At 36.4% G+C, this 19,130-nt stretch overlaps 1 protein-coding gene across 1 annotated transcript in view; it reads right to left on the bottom strand.

The window, feature by feature from the left end:
- The window catches only part of LOC118850912 (receptor-type tyrosine-protein phosphatase N2-like), a 212,030-nt gene extending 193,159 nt beyond the window's left edge, over positions 1 to 18,871 (bottom strand). The window contains exons 1-2 of the mRNA XM_036760536.1: positions 18,829 to 18,871; positions 10,338 to 10,455 (exon numbers count right to left, since the gene is read on the bottom strand). Of these exons, the coding sequence (XP_036616431.1) occupies positions 10,338 to 10,455; positions 18,829 to 18,871 (161 nt within the window). The remainder of the gene's footprint in view (positions 1 to 10,337; positions 10,456 to 18,828) is intronic.
- Between the last annotated feature and the right edge of the window lie 259 nt (positions 18,872 to 19,130).

Below are 19,130 nucleotides of genomic sequence, written 5' to 3'. Positions count from 1 at the left end.
ATTATGACCAATGGAATGAATTATGACAGAGAAGAAACAAAACCAAAAAAAGAGGGAAAAAAGAGAGCAAATAGTTTGCCTCAATCTGCATTCAGATTCCACAGTTCTTTCTCTGGGTGTATCTCACTTTTTCCATCATGAGTCCTTTGGAGATGTCTCTGAGGCTTGTATTGCTGAGGAGAGCCAAGCCTATCAAGGTTAGTCATCACAGAATCAATATGTCTGTGGTTGTGCATAATGTTCTCCTGGTCCTGCTCCTCTCACTCAGCATCAAATCATGTAGATCTTTCCAGGTTATTATGAAGTCCGTATCTTCCCCATTTCTTATAGCACAATAGTATTCCATTACATTCATATACCACAACTTGTTCAGCTATTCCCCGATTGAGGGGCATGCCCTTAATTTCCAATTTTTTGCCCCCACAGAAAGAGCAGCTATAAATATTTTTGTACATACAGGTCCCTTTTCCACTTGTGTCTTCTCTTTGGGATACAACCCTAGGAGTGGTATTGCTGGGTCAAATGGTATGCACATTTTTATAGCCCTTTGGGCATAGTTCCAAATTGCTCTCCAAAATGGCTGGATCTGTTCACAGTTCCACCAACAACGTATTAATGTTCCAATTTTCCCACATCCTTTCCAGCATTTATCATTTTCCTGTTTTGTCATGTTAGCCAATCTGACAGGAGATATGAGGTACCTAAGAGTTGTTTTGATTTGCATTTCTCTAATCAATAGTGATTTAGAGCATTTTTTCGTATGCCTATAGATATCTTTAATTTCTTCCTCTGAAAACTGCCTGTTCATATCCTTTGACCATTTCTCAATTAGGGAATGACTTGTCCTCCTATAAATTTGGCTCAGTTCCCTATGTATTTTAGATATGAGGCCTTTATCAGAGACACTGGCTGTAAGGATTTTCTCCCAGTTTTCTGCTTCCCTTCTAATCTTTTTTGCATTGGCTTTGTTTATACAAAAACATTTCAATTTAACATAATCAAAATTATCCACTTTGCATTTTGTAATGCTCTCTATCTCTTGTTGGGTCATGAATTCTATGCCCAGTTTCTGCCCTCCATTTTCTGATTTTCCCAGCAGTTTTTGTGAAGTAGTGAATTCTTAGCCCAGAAGCTGGATTCTTTGGGTTTATCAAAGAGTAGATTGCTATAGTCGTTGACTACTGGGTCTTGTGTACCTAACCTATTTTACTGATCTACCACTCTGTTTCTTAGCCAGTACCAGGTAGTTTTGAGGACTGCTGCTTTATAGTACAGTTTCATATCTGGTATGACTAGGCCACCTTCCCTAGCATTTCTATTCATTAGTTCCCTTGATATTCTAAACTTTTTGTTCTTCCAGGTGAATTTTGCTATTATTTTATCCAGCTCTGTAAAATAATTTTTTAGTAGTTCAATGGGTATGGCTGAATAAATAAATTAATTTAGGTAAAATTGTCATCTTTATTTTATTAGCTCGGCCTAACCACGAGCAACTGATGTTATTCCATTTAATTCAATCTGACTTTCTTTGTGTGAGAAGTGTTTCATAATTGTGTTCACATAGGTCCTGGGTTTGTCTTGGCAGGTAGACCCCCAAATATTTTATAGTGTCTACAGTGACTTTAAATGGAATTTCTCTTTCTATCTCTTGTTGTTGGGCTTTGTTAGTAATATACAGGAATGCCAAGGATTTATGTGGATTTATTTTATATTCTGCAGCTTTGCTAAAGTTGTTTATTATTTCAAGTAGCTTTTTACTTGAATCTCTAGGATTCTCTAAGTAAATCATCATATCATCTGCAAAAAGTGATAATTTAGTTTCTTCTTTGCCTATTCTAATTCCTTCAATTTCTTTTTCTTCTCTTGATGCTAAGGCTAACAATTCTAGTACCAAATTAAATAATAGGGGTGATAATGGACATCCTTGTTTCACTCTAGATCTTATTGGGAATGCATCTAGCTTATCCCCATTACATATAATGCTTGTTGATGGTTTTAGGTAGATGCTATTTATAATTTTAAGGAAGAATCCATTTATTCCTATGCTTTCTAGTGTTTTTAATAGGAATGGGTGTTGTATTTTGTCAAAAGCTTTTTCTGCATCTGTTGAGATAATCATATGGTTTCTGCTAGTTTTGTTATTGATATGATCAATTATGCTGATAGTTTTCCTAATATTGAACCAGGCTTGCATTCCTGGAATAAATCCTACCTGGATTTATTATTCTCTATTATTCTAGTGTATTATTCTCCTAATGAGTTGCTGCATTCTTTTTGCTAATACTTCATTTAAATTTTTTGCATCAATATTCATTAGGGAAATTGGTCTATAATTTTCTTTCTGTGTTTATTCTTCCTGGTTTACGTATTAGTACCATATTTGTGTCATAAAAAGAATTTGGTGGGACTCCTTCACCTATTTTCCCAAATAGTCTATTAAGTATAGGAATTAATTGTTCTTTAACTGTTTGATAGAATTCACATGTAAAACCATCTGGCCTTGGAGATTTTCTCCTAGGGAGTTCATTGATGGCTTACTCAATTTCTTTTTCTGAGATGGGGTTATTTAGGAATTTTATTTCCTCTTCTGTTAATCTGGGCAATTTATATTTTCATAGATATTCATCCATATCCCTAAGGTTATCAAATTTATGGGCATACAATTGGGCAAAATAGTTCCTAATTATTGCTTTAATTTCCTCTTCATTGGAGGTGAATTCACCCTTTTCACTTTTTATACTGGTAATTTGGTTTTCTTCTTTCTTTTTTTTAATCAAACTGACCAAGGGTTTATCAATTTTATTGGTTTTTGCATAAAACCAGCTCTTAGTTTTATTTGTTAGTTCAATAATTTTCTTGATTTCAATTTTATTAATCTCTCATTTGATTTTCACTATTTCTAATTTGGTATCTAATTGGGGATTTTCAATTAGTTCTTTTTCTAGTTTTTTTTTCAGTTGCATGCTCATTTCATTGATCTCCTTTTTATCTATTTTATTGATGTAAGCATTTAGAGATATAAAACTTCTCCTAAGAACTGCTTTTGCTGCATCCCATAAGTTTTGGTATGTTGTCTCATTATTGTCATTCTCTTGAATGAGATTATTAATTGTTTCTACAATTTTTCTTTGGTCCATTCATTCTTTAAGGTTAGATTATTTAGTTTCCAATTAATTTTTAGTTTATCTTTCCATGGTCCTTTATTACAAATAATTTTTAGTGCATCACGGTCTGAGAAGGATGCATTCACTATTTAAGCCTTTCTGCACTGGATGGTGATGTTTTTATGCCCTAGCACATGGTCAATTTTTGAGTATGTGCCATGTACCACTGAGAAAAAAGTATATTCCTTTTCATCTCCAGAGATCTGTCATATCTGCCTTTTCTAAAATTCTATTCACATCCTTAACTTTTTTCTTGTTTGTTTTGAGGTTAGATTGATCAAGTTTGGAGAGGGGGAGGTTGAGGTCCCCCACTAGTATGGTTTTGTTGTCTATTTCTTCCCGTAACTCCCTTAACTTCTCCTCTAAGAATTTGCATGCTATACCACTTGGTGCATATATGTCAAATAATGATATTGCTTCATTGTCTATGGAGACTTTTAGCGGGATATAGTGTCCTTCCTTATCTCTTTTAATTAGATCTATCTTTGCTTTTCCTTTGTCTGAGATTAGGATTACTACTCCTGCTTTTTTTTTTTTACTTTAGCTGAAGCACAATAAATTCTACTCCATCCTTTTACTTTTACCCTGTGTGTATCCCCCTTTTACAAATGTGTTGCCTGTAAACAATATATTGTAGAATTATGGTTTTAATCAATTCTACTATCTACCTCCATTTTATGGGAGAGTGCATCCATTCACATTCACAGTTATGATTATAAGCTGTGTCTTTTTCTCCATCCTGTTTCCTCCCCCCCATTTATGTTTTATTTCTCCCTCACCCCTTCTGCTCCTCAAGAGTTTTGCCTTGGACCACCACCTTCCTCAATTTACCCTCCCTTTTGATTTCCCTCCCTTATCTTACCCTTTTTCCCTTGCTACTTCTTCCCTCCCTTCTGACCACCCCCCTTTTCTTTCCCCTTTCCCCTCCTACTGCCTGTAGGACAAGTTTGATTTCTATACTTTTCAAAGTATATTATGCTCTTCTTGAACCAAATCCAATGAGAGTAAAGCTCATATACTACTCTTCTCCCTCCCATCTTTCCCTCTACTATAATGTGTTTTTGTGCCTCTTCATTTGATGTAATTTAACCTTTTCTACTACCTTCTTACCTCTTCTCCCAGGTGTATCCCTTTCAGTTGTCATAATAACTATACTATTCTCAAGATTGACATATATATATATATATACATATAAACATATGTAAAATGATATAATCCTATATAAAGATGTAAACAATGATCTATATCTTGCCAATAGACCCAGATGGCTCCAGAAGAAAGAGTGAGGCTGGTGATTTTGCAAAGCCCTGACTCACTTAAATCCAATTCATTTGCAGGTCATGACATCACCTTCTTGATGTCATGGTCCTATTCAAGAATGAAGGACAACCAACAACCATCATTAGATAATCCTTTTATTTGGATGGTAGCCAATACATTATTCTTGACTATGATAAACATTAAAAGTAAGCATGTGTTTTGCATTTGACTTGATGGCAATATTTCGCACATTAAATAAAGTCATCTGTTAGACACAAATATGTATGTGTGTGTATAAAACTATTTTATATGTACTTCCATTTATCAGTTATTTCTCTGGGATCAGATGGTGTCCTTCATAGAAAAATTGGGTATTTACAATAGTCAAAATAACTTATTTGCTCAAAGCCATTCTTAAAACATTACCGCCATTACTGTATACAATATTCTCTTGTTTCTGCTCATTTCACTCTTCATTATTTCCTGCAAGTCTTTCCATGTTTCTTTTATGTTCATTGAACTCATCCTTTCTTATAGTACAGTAATATTCCATCACAATCTTACACCATGACTTGTTTAGCCATTCCCCAATTGATGGCTACTCCCTGTAATTTATATTTCTGCTAAAACATATAGGTTAAAAAATAAAGTCATCTCTTTAGTCACATCTGCTGTAGAGTTTTGTATAATTCTAGCATATGCCTATAAGGCCACTGCTTTGAATAGCATCATTAAAACTTTTTTGTTCTATCAGATTAAATTACTTTTTAAAAGTTTTTAAATAATGGATGCAGCTGAATTTTATATTATCATCTACAGATAATTTTATGCAATAGACTTCACCTGTGAAACTCTGGATGTTTCTGTCTTTTTCTTCAAGGGTACTTCAGTATCCTTTTTTTCTTCTGAACTTGTATATGCCATTTTCATAAAGATTTTATGCAGAACAGAAAGTAGGCAAATGGGTAGCAATAATAATTTATATATGTGGCACTTCAGGATGCACAAAGCATTCTTCTCACAATTATCCTATGAAGTAGATTCAACTATAATTCAAGTAATCTATGATCTTACCACTATGAACATCCCTTAAAGTGATGCTGACAGCAGGCCATCATGAGCGTGTCTCATATGTGTATCTTTTGTCTATGCCCTACCCTAAATTCATCACCAAGGATCCATCCATTGAGGACACTGTGCACACAAACAGTTCTCCTTATCCATATTCTCTGATCATTCCTTTTTTTGATGACATAATTTACACTATTTCTCATGCAAAATTTTTTGTTTATAATACATCACAGGTTGCACATGCCCTCCGTATGCCTTTCCAATACCCTATCATTGGTCTTCACCTTTAGTCCTTTGGATACTATAGTGTTCTGTGGCTTATCTCCACACAATATCAGTGGACATATATTGATGTTAAAGCACTCTCAGGATGTTCTGGTTTAGCTGCATCTTATAGTAAGTTCTCTGCAGGTTCATTTTCTTCTCAACTGCTTTTCACTCTCTTCTGTAATATTCTGCCATGTTTTCACAAATGAACTCATATTCAAGGAGTATAGTGTCCTTGTTTGCCATGTTTCTTGGATTGGCCAGCAGAGTATACAAGGTATGCTTATCAAATGTGTGAAGAGCATGAAGCGAGGCAGGATAACTATCATGTTGGATAACAGAATCATGATCCCTAAATATTGGAACAATTAGAACAATGGGATAAATTTATTACAGTGAATATTAATTCAATAATTCAGGGGAGCTGTGATCTCCTGGATATTGTTTCTATGCTTAAGAGGACAGATAACAGACTATGGTTGCATTCTTGTGCTATGTAATAATTTTCTAGGTTCTTCCAGAAATCCCATGTAGAGGATTTATACAACAATATTAAGTCCTTCCTTTGGACATTCTGTTGGTACCAGTTTAGCACTAGAGGAGGACTACCTACTCTTGCTACTAGGCCACCTTCTTATCGGAGTAGAGAAGAATGGGTTTCCTTTACATCGTTTCTTACATGTAAGTTAGTATTGAAAATATATGTTCTATTATGTTTGTAGAGAGAGACAGAGAGATACAGAGATACATAGATATATAACTATAGATACATGCATGTGTTTAAACCCATATATCTATATCTATGTATAGCAATATGTTTCTGACTATACTTATATATAACATGGCATATGATACAACTCCATCTAAATGTATGTATTGTGCACAGTTATATACACATACATGTTATATGTGGTATATATATATATATATATATACACAGAGAGAGAGAGAGAGAGAGAGAGAGAGAGAGAGAGAGAGAGAGAGAGAGACAGAGAGAGAGAGAGAGAGAGAGAATATTTCTTTCTGGGAGCCATAGTTTAGGAATGATATTGAGAAATATTAATACGACAAAAGGAGAGCAATGAGGATGGGGAGATGATGCTAAAGTTGCATTGAAAGAGATGGGTCTGTTTAGAATGGAGAAGAGGAGATTTAAAGAGTAATAGAAATCTCTAAGTATTTAAGGTATGTGAAGGACCACTGTAGTGAAGATATATGGGACTGATTTTGCAGAGAGGCAATTTTAGGCTCAATGTAAAGGAAATTTTTCTAATAAGACTATCCACAAAGCCTTGACAACTAATAGGTTTTCTCTCCCTGGAAGTCATCAGGGGAAGGCTCTCAACCACATGTTGAGAATGATATAGAGGAGATTCTGGACTAAGTATACATTAGACTTGACCTCTCAGATCCTTTTCACCTTTGAGATTGTGTGGTTTTGCTTGCAAAGGTTGCCTGCCATCACCAGTACTTCAAGATACTAAACTCTAAAGTTCTCCTCTTTTACCACCGTCTTCTATTCTCCTCCCCCTCCCACACCTGCTCTTTGCCTACAGCCTTTCAGTCCTCTGGTTACTCCCAATACACCAAGTTTATTCATTTGATTCTGGCCTCACCTTCATCACTTCTCTGTTTTGACCCTATGGTCAGTCATTTCTATTAGGTCTTCTCTACCTCTGAATCCCTTGTTTGCCCAATCTCCCAGGATTCCCAGTGCTGCTAATCCTCAACTCTAAGGTATTCCTAATATCCATTTCCCAGACTCCTCCTTCAGAGCTGCTGGAAGAAATTATGAAATAGTGCTTATTGGGTTCACCTCAATTTAAGCTATTTAATCTCAACTAATCTGCTATATCTCAATTACACAGCAATTCTTTGTTCTTTTATTACTGATTTATCTCTCTCACATTCCCTATAACTGTTCTTGATATTTTCATCTTTCTTTAAGCTCCCAACTGTATCACATCCTTCCTCATTCAAAACATATAGCCTCAAATTTTTATTTGCTGATACAAATTAGACACACTGATGTGAGCTCTATCAACTCCCTTCTTTCATTTCAATCCTCTCAGACTACTCATCTCATTCATCCTCTCTTTCCATCTCATCACAAAGGAAGAGCCATGTCTCTTCTTTACAGCATCTAACACCTTCATTGCATCCTTCATCCTATTCTCTCCCATTTCTTTTGAGACCTTGTTCCATTAGTTATCTCTCCTCTTCCATATTTTTCTCTTTACTGTCTCACCCTCTTCAGTGTACAAATACATAGTCCTCAATACTTTAAAAAGAGATAAACCTTCCTTTGATCCAGTCACTCATTAAAACTATCATCCTTTTGCCTCCCCATTCCTGTTGAACTTCCAACAAAAGGAGGCTATACTCCCTGCATTCACTTTCTCATAACCTCCACAACTTCCTGCAACCTAAAACTAGTGTGTCTTCCCACTACCTTACTGAAAAGTAGGAAGGTATCAGGTTGTGAAAGGCTTTAAAAGTCAAGTAAAAATTTTTATATTTGATGTTGAAAATAATATGGAGTCAATGGTATTTATTGAGGGGGAGGGGATGACAAGGTCAAATCTATACCTTAGGAAAACCAATGTGGCAGATGATCAGAGAATAGATTCATAGTGAAAAACAAGTAACAGGAATCACTTATAGAGTGCTGCTATTACAAATGAAAATAAAAAACAACACTAGTCAAGTTATTCCTTGAATTATGCATCCAAATCTAGGACATAAATTTAAATGGAAAAACAGAGAACTTAGTCCCAACAATAGAAAAGGGGAAATTATAAAAATAGAAAGATACTCAGTACTAGGGAGGGTAGGGGGAGGCAGAGATCAAGCATAAACCAATACAGAAAGGCATCAGATATAAAGAAATTCCTAATAGTAAATAAACAATTGTATGGCAAACCAAAAAAGAAAAAAACAACTATGTCATCTCCTTAAAAGATTTGAACATTTCTAAGTGGAGGTCAATAGCTTCAAATATTAAATGAAATCTAAAAGAAAGTCATGTTTTGTCATACGTCATAACACGTGCATTGACTAAAATCTCTTTTCAAGAATTTATGGCATTTTTTTTCTGTTTCTCAACCCCAAGACGTTCAAATACCCTAAGGGGTCTGAGAATCGATTCTTGCTAGCCTCCTTCTCCAACTTTAATTCTTATTTCTGTTTGCTTACATGCTATCCTTAAGTAACCCTGTTTATCCCTCAACATTTCTCCCTGAACATTACACCCAGACTCAAGGCTCTACTTAAGTCAGCATCTATTCAGAAGGCCTTAGAAGTGCCTATATAATACCTTTATTTAGACAGATAAGTGTAGAGGACACATTAATTCAAAGTAAATATATGTAATTAGACATAGTCAAAAAATAATTAATAAGGAAACATTACTACCACCCCATAAACAAAGGGCATACTATCTCATATACTCGTACCAGTGAGAGAGGAGATATCTGTTGGTGGAACAATTCATTTTCCTTTGGTTGTAAGCCAGCTATAATACTTCTTTGCTTCAAAAGTACCCACTCCCCACTTCTCTGAAGAGCAAATGATGCTTTCTGTAAGGTTACAGGCTATTAATATCAACTCTTGTGCTGCTTTCTCTATTGAGCTACGCCATCTGTGGGCTCCCCAGTGAACTGTTACCAGCCTACTTCACTAATGAGCTTCTACTGACAACTGATGAATTGCTATGGTAGGCTGCTTCTAAATAGTAAAGTGTTTTATAGTCATTTTATGAACCAGTTCAAAGCTTTAGGGATATTTTTGCTCTTTTGTGAGTCGGAGCCATAGTCATATCCAGCCAGCACAGCAAAGAGTTTCTCAGGTCCAATCTGTCTTTCTGACTATGTGGCTTCATTCTTAGGGGCAAATCCTCCAGGCATATTCAATATTTGGGTTGAGAGGAACATAGTTTTGAAAATCCCATAATGCTCCTGATCGTTAACACCAATGCTATGAAGACTACTTTAGAGTTTCGCTTAGTTACTCTGGAGAGCCAGGGTAGAACTGACAGTCTTTGTCCTGTATTCCTGCAGCTAATCAAAATGACCAATATTTGGTCTGTATAAGCCTTTAGCTTAGAGAGACAGGCCATGCCTTACATATTCTACAGAATAAAAAGATGTAGGTGACTTGTGATCTGCATTACTGGAAGGAGTACCCCTACAGATGAGATCACTAATCCATTTAATTGTTGAGTAATCCTGTTTTTAACATATCACAAAGCCCTGCTCTATTTTTGATATAGTCACAAATAATAAGAGGTGATTTTTTTAACCTTGACATTTTTTCTTGTCCTACTTACTAATATAAACCAAATCACTTACTGTAACTATTTTCCTTTACTGTAAGCACCTCCCTTTCTATTCCATAGAGGAGGCATGGAGAATTGCAGAATTTGTCCAGAGTCAATGCCAAAATACAGGATTAGTTCAAACCTGGGACTTGAGGAGAATCAAACTCAAAATGACTTATTATACAAATGGGGAATGGCAATATTTCTTCTGATTAGGCAATAGAGGAACTGGGGAAATAACATCATGAAGAATTCACCTGATTGAGTTGACTCCATCACTTGCTAAAGATTCTGGGTGCCACTGGTGGATTTTTGGGATATTTTCAAGTTCCTGGGCAACAGTGCCCTGAGTATAATCATCTTGCCAAGTGAAACCTGTGAAATAAAAACACAGAAAATTTTCAGCCACTGTAAAAATTATAGTAAAGCTGCTGGGTACCTGGATACGGGAGATGTAGATGGGGAAAACTTTTTTTTTAACCATATAGGATTACCCTAGTAATCCCAAGTGAAGACTATCCTCTACTATAAGCATTTTTTATTAATCAGACTTTCTAACACTCAAATCCCAATACTACAAAAGTATTCCTCTCAAATAAGACAGTGGGTATTGTGCTGGGTTTAAAAAGGGACTAGACTTAATGAAATTCTACCACCACTAGACACCCAAGTGCCCTAAGCTGGACAGATGTTGTTTTTAAACAGAAGAGCTATTTCTAGCCATTATGAAAGATAATGAAGGAGCTTCCAAACTGGAGGATGACAATCATAGGAAAAAGTTACATCTCATGAGCAGTTTGTACAATCCTACACCCCACTCATCAGATACACTGCCCAATCTTTCAATCTCCAGGCCATCCCTCTTCATCAACTCAATCTTGCTTAAGAGTCAAGCATTTGGAATGGAATAAGGGGTATTGTTACTGTGAAAGTAATTATCACGGGGCTTAATGTACTGTATCTGGGAGCCAATTTACATTATATTTATACTCAAATGTTATGACAAAGAGGTTTATAACAAGGGTGAAGTGTAGTTATGAAGGCAAAATCCATGCGATTATACATTAATTACATGCACTGCAGATCACATGATAATTATGTTCAGAATTACCAAATAACTCCCAAGAATAATTATTATGCAATTTGTACATTTTAGATCTTATGGTAACACTTTAGCTCTTAGAACTACCCCCATGCAATTATCCATAATTATCTAATCACTAAATATCATGTAATTACAGAGATATATTTTTATGCCCTGTACGAAAACACATTACCAAAATCTTCAAATCAAGATCACTGATTGTGTGTGTGCGTGTGTGTGTGTGTGTGTATAGCCTGAGTCCATGAATGCACAAGTACAAATGTATGTGTGTGTGTGTGCATGGATGTGGGTGTGAGCACACGCACAAGTGTATGTGCTGGCTGTGTTCAGATATGGCAGCAATTTTGCTGAGAAACAAGCTCTCTGCAAGGTCTCAGAAAAGAGACTGGGAGATATAAGCTGCCTGCAGGACCCCACTTAAAGTCGTTTTCAAATGCAAATCTCACCTTTCTAAACATACAGGTGGCAGGATTCAAACTGTTTGTACCTTTCTAAATCTTAGAATGCTCCCAGGAATTATCCAGGATGGGAGTTGGAGGAAAATGTCACCAAACAGAACAAGCTCCTACAAAAAGTTGCTCTAAGAAGCTTTGTCTGGTACAACACAACTCCTTGAAAAGCAGTCACTGTAGATAGGCAGTCAAAGCACAACCTAAGTGTTATAAATGACTTGGAGAAAGATGCTACTAAGTGAGACAAGTCTGTTTCACTTGCCCTGGACTTCTTTAAAAAAAAGACTAGAACAAAATAGATCCCAAAGAAACCCATGCCTCTATTAATACTTCTGGTTCACTCAGAAAGACAAACACATTGTGCATGTTAGCATCGGCATCATACTCCACGAAATAATTTAAGATCTTTGGATCACAAATTTAAATATGGAAGGAACTTTGAAGGTCACCTTGTCCAACTCCTTTATTTTACTGATGAAAAAAACTGAGGTCAGTCAAGATTATCGACCTATCCAAGGTAACACAGGTATTATGGAACAGAGAGGGCATTCAAAATCAGGCCTTCTGACTCTAAGGAGAGATACATGTAGCATGCATGGGTTGGGAATGCTTCCAAAGCTGGGATCCAGAACTTTCTACTGTCTCATGTCGGTTTATATTAATGCTTATTCAAAAGCAACAATTCATCCAGAGAATGAAGTAGATTTATTCTTCTTTAGTTGAAATTAATGGTATTAAGACAGAGAGAGAACACAAAAAGGAAATTGATTTCTCCTCGATATGCGAAATTTCAATTCTAAAAAAAGGAGAAACAATTAGACCAGTAGCCTATGGATGGGATGTCAGGGCTTGCCTCGGGAAAAGGTAATAGTTTACCACCCAATTATTGGTTAATCATTGGTAGCAGGCACCCTTAGCTAGGCAATTGGTTGTTCCTGGGATAGACCATTAAATTTCACACTAGCTTGAAAGGGAGAGATGGGGAAAGGCCATGGCAAAATATATCCAACCACACAAATGCTTTCCCAGGGCAGAGTTCATGAGGCAGAGTTCTGAGGCAGTGTGATAAGTGGAAAGAGTACTAGGTTTAGAATCAAAGGATTTAGGTTCAAATCCTGGCTCTCCTATTATCTGGGCAACTTTGGGTAAGCCAGTCAACCCCTCTGTGCCTCAGTTTCCTCATGTGTAAAGAGAGAGCCAGAAGTCACTCAAGGGCCCTTCCAGCTCTATAAAATCTCCAGAATAGGGCTAAATAGGAGAATGGCAAGGGTTAAGAGATCCTATGGCTCCTGCAAGAGGGAATCAGATATGTTTGTCTTAAAGTGATGCAAAAAAAAGGAAAATGTACTGAGAATTTGTCAGTTCTATTTCTTTGTTTGCTTTTAAGTAACCATGAACAAGCCAATTTTGTTTTAAAACCACTTGTATTTTTATGGTGAACAAATAACCTGAAATGTTAGCTACTGTTGGAATATAAGCTCCTCAAGAGTATGACTGTTTCCTCTTTTGCATTTGTATCCCTAGTCGCCAACACAGTTCCTTGCAAATAGTAGGTGCTTAATAACAACTTATCAATTGACTGATTTGCTAGGTATAGGTATATTGACTATCATGAATCTACTGTGAGTATGAACAAGTCATTGACATTCCCTGGTTATCACATGGAAAGAGCATAGCTTTGCTAACCCCATATACCTCTGTATAAACTTTGTATGCTGTAGTAGAAAAGCACTGGCTCAAGAGATGAAAATCTGGGTTCAAATCCCATTTCTGCTATGTCTACCTACGTAGAACTGTCACTTAACTCTTCTGGATATCAGTTTCCTTACTTGTGAATGGAAGGAAATGGAAAAGAACAACATTTTTACCCTTTTATAGAACATAAATGGTCCCCTTCGGGCAGTCTGGGGAAGCATACAGACCCCTTCTCAGAACAGTATTTCTAAATAATTGAGGAAAATCCTACATTTCAGTTATAGGAGGGGTTCTTAACCTGGGATTGGTGAATTTTTTTAAGTAGTTCAACAAAGATTTCAATATAATGAATTTCCTTAGTACTCCTATGTATTTTATTTTATTCATTTAAAAATGTTTTTCTGAGATGGGATCTATTGGCTTTACCAAACTCTCCAAGGGGCCATCATACACAGAGAAGAGAGAGAGAGAGAGAGAGAGAGAGAGAGAGAGAGAGAGAGAGAGACAGACAAGAGAGAGAGAGAGAGAGGCAGAGACAGAGATAGATGGACACAGATACAGACACAGAAGCACAGAGAGAAGTTAAGAACCTGATTAGAGATTTCCTAAGGGGTCTGTGGACCCAATATTGAAAACCCCTATACTAGATGATCCCTAGCATCATATCTACCTCTATGTTCTATGATGCATACCTCAAGTATAATTGAAAACCATTAAAAATCATAAATTCCAGTATAGAAATTCATTAGCTATATTCTTAAGTTGTCAAATATAAACAAAAATTTAAGTACATCATGGAATCCTGTAGGACTATTCCAAAGCTTATCAAACTCAAAAACCCCAGATATTTTTATAGAACAGAGACATGTAAGATGTTGAATGGCAGCATTCAAATAGAAATCACATTTGGTCCAGCTGATGAGGTTCCTTGAATCTCGTTGCCATCCTGCCTCCATATTCTATGAGAACTCAGCTCATATAGGGTATTTTTCTCTTCCCTATAGGGCAGCCCATCTTCCCCAACCAACATTGCCATGCCAGAAGATTGGTTCTATTGTTATTAAATTATACTTTTAAATTATCCAAGTCCTGGTTGAGAGGATTTGTTCCACACCTCTTATTTTTCCTTCCCATATTTGAGCTATGTGGTTATCTTGCTGCTCATTAGAATTCTGTCAAAAGAGAATTAAGAAAAAAATGGAAAAGATAGAGTGCATATTAGTCAATTTTCTTCTTTCCAAATAAAACTTCATGAGGTAAGTGCAGAGAAGATTGTTAGTTAAAATGAGGTTGCTGAATGATGCATGGATTTCACTGATCAATGCTCTCCCTCTCCCCCCTCTCCCTCTCTATCTCTCTCTTTTCCTCCCTCCCTTTCTCCCTGCCTCAGTCGGTAAGCTAGTTGTATTCTTATTACTATATATTCATCTCTACTCTCTCATTTGGTTCCAGGAAGGTGCCACCATCCTGAAACTGGAGAAGATACAATCTGACCTGTGTCTTTCCTCATTGTTCTCTCTACTACAACATAGGCACTGCAAAGTGGAGGATAATGATAGTTTCTATGTCACTTAAGCTTTCTTGGAATCTATTAGTAGTGTCATCTAAGTTTTAAAATAAATGCCAGGTATAAAAGACAGGAAAGAACAAAAAGAAGAGGAAAAGAGAAGACTTTCCCCATAGACTTTACCTATCAATGGGATTCTCTTTCTTATGCGACAACACTAACCTTCATTCTTCTTCGGCAAGTGACTTACAACAAAATAGGTAACACAGGTCAACAAGCTTGTAGGAAAACCAAATCCATTCCTTACTTTGAAAGCAGTCTACTTCTTTCTAGTCAGTATGACCATAATTCTTCACACTATCATCTACCCAGAAAGTGTAATTATGTCTAACATATACCTTATGCATAGTCTTCCAGGGAGGGAGCAGGGAACAAAGGAATGAAAGAAGGAAGGAAGGGGGAGAAAGAAGAGAGAGGCAGAAGGGAGAGAAAGAAGAGAGGCAGGAGAGGAATAAGAAAAGAAAAAAGAGGAAAAGAGAAAGAAAACAAAAAAGAAAATGAAAGAGAAAGAAGGGAAGGAGGGAGGGAAGGAGAGGCTCTCTCCTTACATAAAGCTCAACAAAGAGCCCATACACAGGAACCGTCATACCAAGCTGACAGCTGCGATCAAAATGAAGGGTTGGCAACGTCTTGTTTCCCCTTTGTCTCTGTCACCATACCTAGTGGATGCTCTTGGCTCACACCCCAATTATAACAATTTTGCTCTGCTGACTGCCCAGGATCACAGCAGGGCTGTAATGTACACACATTATTTCCATGTCACCAAAGGGGCTGTATTGTAGGACATTGAGTTACCGATTGACCAGCTCTGCTGGAGTTCTGACTAGGTTGTCTATTTTTTTTTAGCTATGACCTCCCACAGATGGACAATGCCAACCCCCACATAGCTACAACCACAGCATCTGATAGGAAGGAATGATTCTTGTCAGTGATTAATGGGGAAATGGGAGGTGGTGAGGAAGAATGGTCAAAGTAGAGTTGCAGGATGAGAGGACCCAGTTAATAGTTTTTCCAACCCCTCTTTTTTGTCTCTCTCTCTTATATTGAGATTGAATTGTAGTTCCAGATAACATGAAGATTGTTTTCACAAATAAGAAAAACAATTTCTCTCCTTCTCTTCCTGGGCCAAGCAGGCAGGAAGCAAAGGGAACAGACTTCATGAGATTGTATCGGTTAATTTAAAATAAAGTGGATAGGTTATCTGGCCCTGAGGGAAGGCAATGACAGAACCAGAGCCAAGCAGAGTAAGACCACAAGCTCCATGAAGGTCTTAGGGCTATGCCGCCCAGCTTTGACCCATCCTATAACACTTGGTGACAGTTCAGCAAGTGACATCCTCCCAAGTTCAAATTAATTCAGAGCATCGGTATCATCAAAAGAGTCCTTTAGTTTATGGGATCATGGACTGAGAGCTGAAATGGGTCTTTCAGGCCATCTAGTCAAATCTCATCATTTTATAGATGGGGAAATTTAAAGGTTAAATGAAATACCCAAAGTCATTCAGGTAGTTAGTAAAAGAAGGTGGGATTTAAAGCCAGGTCTTCTGACTACAAAGCCAGGAAGGACTCTTTCCACTTTTACCACATTTTTAAAAAAATCATATTTCCTGATTTTCCCTTCTGATAGTAACTGCTTCTAGTATGGAGGAAAATTGTTACCAATTTATACCTATCTGGAGAGAGTTGATGAGTTGAGGAGCCCTAAGCCTTTATTGGTTTGGTATTTCCTTCTCAATTTTACTATTAAGATTTTTCATTGTGTTGGGTCAATAGCTTCTCCATCTGAATAATGGGACTATGAGTCTATATCATGTTTAAAAAAATGTTCAAGTGGCGAATGAGAGGTAGAGTAGCCTAGTGGACAGACACCTGGCCTTGGATCCAAAAAGACTTTGGTTCAAATCACACCTCTGACTGATCCTGCCTGTGTAACTGTGGGCAAATCACTTAACCTCTCAGTACTCTAGGCCAGTCATAAAAAACTTAAATGGAAATGGGGTCACTAGATTGTGCATAAGGATTCCTGCAGCCACATATTGACTTTGAAAAACCAAATACTAATTTAAGAATGTTTTGTTTTATCTTTATTTATTTTGTTAAGTATCTCTGATTTACATTTTTATCTGGTTTGGTTTGCACTCAGGAGTGCAATGGGTCGCTCAGAGATATTATTTGTAATAGCTGTATTCTCAACAACTATTAGTTGTAGAGAAGGTGATAACCTACACTGGCAAAGGGAGTTCCTCAGTGGTAGCTCTCTAAACCAGTAAAGTAATAGGTCTAGTCACTTATTACTGATAGATGATAGATACATACATAGAAATAGACAGAAGATGGATACGAGGGAGAGAAGGAGGAAGGGAGAGAGAGATAAAGACAGAGAGATAGAGATTGAAAGAGAGATACACAGAGATACAAAGATAGTGAGATACCTAAATGCAGAGACAGATAGATAGTAGATATATTTCTATGCATAAATATATAGACAGAAAGATAAAGATAGAGATAGATACATATGATGTTTCAAAACAGTACAATTTTAAGCTTTAATAATTTCAAATGTATATATGTTACTAACTTACAAAGACATAATTAGAAAGTTCATTTCAATTTATTTTATTTTAATTTGGAAATTATGAATAAGACACTTTTAATTTTAATTTGGAGAAGATTAGGCATTCTGTCATTATGCATGGTTTGGATGACACTTTCTGGATGACACTTTCTCAGACCAGTAGATCTACAGAGGAGACACTTTTGCTTAGCCAACTAGGTCACCTTAACTATCTATTTGAATTTTTCTTGTGAGATAATGTCAAAATTGTCAGGTATACACCAAAACCTTGTTCTTTGGATGATGTTTAAGGCTAGGATTAAAAATGTAATCCTTTCAGTCTCTGAGCAGCAACTAAAGAAAGTTTTTACAAAGTTCAAAAAACTACTGTTGTGCAATTACATGGTAATTTAAAAAATTAAAAATTAAATAATTAAACTTTTAAATGTTGAGGTTTTTTTTGAAAGTTTGTAGAATTTATATTTCTGAATTATTAAAGTTATTAAAGTTTAAAAAGTATAAGAAGACTTTGGGGACAAACTGCATACATATGTGTGCATACGCATGTATGTATACATATTTATACAATGTGTTTATATGTATACATGCTTGTATATACATACATTTGTGTATGTGAACATTTATGTTTATATGGGTATATACGTATGCATTCATATATTTTATATCCATTAACTTGTGTATAGGAATGCAGAGACTCACCCACACATATGATAAAAGTATACTTTTAATTTTTCTACAGTAAAGACTTTTTTTTTCTTGTAGCTTTTGCTCCTTTTGAGAAAGCAACCAGATAAACAAATCTAACCGACAGTTGATGGGCTGGCTACCTTGTAGCCAGACTTTAATATCAGTCTAGGTCAGCTTTTGCATCAGTTCAGTGCCACCAGGATTAATGACTTTTTTTTTCAAGAATGGTCATAATGAGTTTTTCCTATAACTATCTATACCAAATAGCAAGATGTATTAGAGGAGGTAAAAAAAAATAAGTCAAAAACAATTCAGCTTTCTTGAAGCATCCTTAAAGCTTTATTCTATGAAATCTGACCCATAATTTTTACCTGAGGCCTAAATTCTGAAGCACCAGAGAACACATGGAGAGGGGTAATTCCTGAGTTCCCTTTACTTCTTGTGTTATTTCAGTCAGAAAATAATTTCTCTCCATTGCAGAGCCTGGCCCCCCATACCATGTGTTGCAAATTGTTAATGCCTCCTTTAGCTGTCAGAATGTGGCCAGAATTGTGTGTGATTGGCTTTCTTCCCTATTTTCACAACAGATAGGTCAAGCCAGAGACGTGACTTTCTCCAGCTGCTGTTCCACAATCCCCAGAGTCACAGCACTCAGTCTCATCTCATACTTCCATTTTCAGAGCTCAAGGACACATCAAATGATGTCCGCATCATTTCATGTGTTTCTCCTTGCGACCGCAGCAGTTACGCAAAAATAAGATTGCTGTTACCACATGCTCAGTGTGTTTCCCACTTCTGAATATGGTCAAAGGGAATGTTGTCAGACACCTCTTTGCACAAGGATAGCAAACTACAAGTTTTTGCATGGCTATACTGTAATAAGTCCCTTGCTGATTGTGGTAGATACTCAAAAAGGATTCTTTAAATAACAATCTCCGACTAAATTAAGTACACTTATGAGATGTAGATA

The sequence above is a fragment of the Trichosurus vulpecula genome, chromosome 5, assembly GCF_011100635.1.
Source record: "Trichosurus vulpecula isolate mTriVul1 chromosome 5, mTriVul1.pri, whole genome shotgun sequence".
Lineage (NCBI taxonomy): Eukaryota > Metazoa > Chordata > Mammalia > Diprotodontia > Phalangeridae > Trichosurus > Trichosurus vulpecula.
The sequence above is the reverse complement of the archived record's forward strand: the minus strand, read 5'-3'. Positions and strand labels throughout refer to the sequence as shown.